This window comes from Gymnoscopelus braueri (assembly GCF_963280865.1).
Source record: "Gymnoscopelus braueri genome assembly, contig: SCAFFOLD_228, whole genome shotgun sequence".
NCBI classification, from domain to species: Eukaryota; Metazoa; Chordata; class Actinopteri; order Myctophiformes; family Myctophidae; genus Gymnoscopelus; species Gymnoscopelus braueri.
The window spans coordinates 23,800-27,500 of record NW_027660673.1 but is presented as its reverse complement, the minus strand read 5'-3'; the positions used below and the strand labels follow the sequence as shown (position 1 = coordinate 27,500).

The following is a 3,701-nucleotide window of genomic DNA, read 5'->3' as shown; positions in this document are numbered from 1 at the left end:
TTGATTAGATGTACAATACTGTACATGATTACTAGATAACCGTAAATATACTGGTTTAACAAAATGTGATTATGTCTGTCTGAGACTGGTTGTCACAAGACTCTAGCAATAAGGTGTGCGCATGGCTGCGTTTGCTTACACGTGGAACACACTCACTCACACACACACACTCACTCACTCACTCACACACAAAAAACGCATATATGCGTTCTTGGCAAGCAAGTGATGGATTCTAAAGAACGCAAAGAACGCATATATGTTTTTGTTTTTCTATGTTTTTCTGATCAGACAGACATCGGAGATGCAGAGAGAATAGAATAGAATTGAAATAGGCCTACTTTATTGATACCAGAGGGAAAGCATAACGACCATGACAGACGATTTCAGCAAAGAGAGTTGTGTAGTATGAACTGCATGGTGATCTTATGACTATCCAACGACTTTGAAAATTGAACAGTGTGTTCAGGCTTTAATGACCAATAAATTCTCTTGGATTCCTGTGGAGCTTGATGTGCAGATCACGGCAGAACCCATGATGTACAGTAGTGTCATAGTGTAGGCTACAAGAAATTTGTGATAAGAGGTGAAAAAAAACTATTCGTCTTTTTTTATGTTGTCCCACCTGTTCATTTAGTAGTGTCTACTGTAACTATAGGTCCGAGCAGTTTATGCATGTGTCTGAGTAGTTTGTTTGTGTCTGAGTAGTTTGTGTATGTGTCTGAGTAGTTTATGTACAGTATGTGTCTGAGTAGTTTATGTTTGTGTCTGAGTAGTTTATGTATGTGTCTGAGTAGTTTATGTATGTGTCTGAGTAGTTTATGTTTGTGTCTGAGTAGTTTATGTATGTGTCTGAGTAGTTTATGTATGTGTCTGATTAGTTTATGTATGTGTGAGTAGTTTATGAATGGGAGAGACGGCACCAGACTCCCCCGCTCCAAACATTTCACTCTGGCTTGATGGTGTCTTGGGCCATGGTGGTACTGCAGGCTCCTCTTGCGGCTTGCCTGAAAGGCCCTCCTTAAAGGCCTCACCGTGGGTTTGATGGGTTTCTTCCTCACGGAAGAGGACACAGGCTGGGGCGCCAACCCATACTGCTCCCGGGTGCCGTCTACATTCCGGCTGTCAACCATCTCTCCGGTGATCACCAGACTGTTCCTGGTTGTCACGTCTACTACTGTCTGAGTAGTTTATTAATTTGTCTGAGTAGTTTATGAATGTTTAATTATTTGTCCAACATGGCGTTATAACCGTTATTAACTATTACATTAACACACTGGGTGTCAAGCTTCTCTATAGTGTCTAAAGAAACTAGGATCCCAGGTTGAACCAAGAATCAAGCATCAGTCTAAACAATAAGTGAAGTGTGTTAGTGTGTACCTTGATGTCCTGTAGCCTCCTGTGAGCCAGAGCCTTGGTCTGTGAAACTGTCTGCTCCTTCGTTGATGCGCACCATGTTCACCTCCTCTCCTATCTGTCCTCTTTCTCTATCACTCCGTCTCACCTTCTTTGTCAAGTCTGAGCGGGCATAAATATCTGTAGACAGACGTCATCATACGTACGAGGAGGAGAGGCTTGAAAAGTAACTATTGGCGACATATATTCCCTTTATGTATTGATTAGATGTACAATACTGTACATGATTACTAGATAACTGTAAATATACTGGTTTAACTAAATGTGATTATGTCTTTCCTGGTTGTCACAATACTCTTAAGGAAGTATTCACTGTGGCTTGATGGTGTCTTGGGCCTTGGTGGTACTGCATCAGTGCAAACAATAAGTGTAAGTGTGTTACTGAGTAGGCTACCTTGATGTCCTGTAGCCTCCTGTGAGCCAGAGCCTTGGTCTGTGAGACTGTCTGCTCCTTCATTGATGCGCACCATGTTCACCTCCTCTTCTTTCTCCTCCTGCCTCTCCTCCCTGACTCCTCCATCATCGTAGCTCTCAGTCTTTGAAGTGACTGGCTTGTCAGTAACATGTGTACTGGCCATCTTAAGGAAAAACACAAAAAGTTACTTAAACACTTGAACCCCATCATCCATAATCTTGGGGGAAGATTAGCTAAAAATAGCAGATCTATACAACCTTGGTTGTATATTCGCTATTTTTGGCAAAGAGATTTGGTTTACGGAAAAAAGTGGTCCAAGTACAGAGCCTACTCAGTTCCGTTTCAAATAATATTCTATTTTATTTATTAATTGAATTAATTTAAGGCCAAAAGGATAACAAAAAAAAAAGTCCTGGGGACTTTCCGTTGTGGTCAATTCATGTTTTCAATTCATCAACATAGCATATTAACACATTAAAGGGATAGTTCACCCCCCCAAAAAAAAATTCTATCGATTAGTCACCCCATGGAGACTTGAATTCATGGATTTGATTTTTTTTGTCGCATTCCTATGCCAATAATTTGATGACCAGCGGACCTGTAGGCAGCGGTTCCGATAGGAGACACAAAGGAGATTCTTTGTGTCTCCTACCGGAACCGCTGCCGGTCATCAAATTATTGGCTGAGGAATGCAACGAAAACAAAGAAATATCCATGAATTCAAGTCTCCATGCGGTGACTAATCGATAGAAAAACAAGTTATTTTCGGGGTGAACTATCCATTTAATACATGTCATCAACAAATACAAGTAATAAATTAAGTGGTTAATTATTCAAATAATATGTTAATAAAGTACATGTACAGTATATTAAGCATCACTGAAAGTTATAACGATATAGTACTATATTTCTAAATAATTATGTTTAAATGTCATCTTACTCACTTTGTTCAATATCTGTGTTCTAAATTGGGCTTCATTGATGCGGTATAGCCTGAGCTGTTGTCTCTAGTCTGGCTTTAACACTGACTCCCCCTCGCAAGCACATTGTTTTGATCTCTCTCTATTCTCTCTCTCTCTCTCTCTCTCTCTCTCTCTCTCTCTCTCTCTCTCTCTCTCTCTCTCTCGTTTTGACCTCACTCACTCACTCACTCACTCACTCACTCACTCACTCACTCACTCACTCACTCACTCACTCACTCACTCACTCACACACTCACTCACTCACACGCACACATACTTAAGCTATTTTAATTGAATTTAATTATTTAAATGAAGTGAATTGAATTGAGTAAAGCAAAATAAATAGATTTTTTTTTGTTGTATTCTTCATAGTGGTGACACTGGTATTTTAGATAACAAACTAGCAATGTCTGAAGATGATGATAATAATTATGATTATGATAATCAATGTCACAAATAATGATAACGGACATCATGGGTTGTTTGTAGTCAATCACACCTCGTTCTACGCCTTTAACACAGGACGTATTCAAAAAATAGATTGTCGCTTCCTGTCAGTGTGTTCGGCTTTCCGTATACCCAGTTATGGCCCCAGCATAGTGTTGTGTGGTTGAAATAGTTTGATCCTATCTCACTCGACTGTCTGAAAGTGTTTTCAACGGGCCTGAAAATTAAGGCCCGGTCCTAACTGGGCCCTGCGAAAAATTCCCATACTTTTAGGCCCGAAAACCCGAAAAGGTGTCATTATGTGCTTAATTTCCTCAAAGTCACGCATCCAACAAGCTTTGAACTGAGCAAATTGGACCTTCCGTTCCAGAGATAATGGCCAAAACATCTTGAAAACGGCCACTTTCGCAGATTTTCAAGTGCCAATTTTGAGATTGAGCTTTGGCCATTGTCGCCTGTTTTTC

At 40.2% G+C, this 3,701-nt stretch overlaps 2 protein-coding genes across 2 annotated transcripts in view; both read right to left on the bottom strand.

The window, feature by feature from the left end:
* The window catches only part of LOC308081313 (CD209 antigen-like protein C), a 52,846-nt gene extending 51,215 nt beyond the window's left edge, over window positions 1-1,631 (bottom strand). Inside the window, exon 1 of the mRNA XM_080457695.1 lies at window positions 1,585-1,631. The gene's annotated coding sequence lies outside the window, so the exon portion shown is untranslated. The remainder of the gene's footprint in view (window positions 1-1,584) is intronic.
* Window positions 1,367-2,829, bottom strand: LOC308081312 (uncharacterized protein; the record flags this gene model as incomplete). The annotated part of the gene is made up of 3 exons (XM_080457694.1): window positions 2,773-2,829; window positions 1,808-1,991; window positions 1,367-1,533 (listed from the first exon to the last, which is right to left on the bottom strand). The coding sequence occupies exons 2-3, from the start codon at window positions 1,989-1,991 to the stop codon at window positions 1,367-1,369; spliced, it is 351 nt and encodes a 116-aa protein (XP_080313820.1). The 5' UTR covers window positions 2,773-2,829.
* Between the last annotated feature and the right edge of the window lie 872 nt (window positions 2,830-3,701).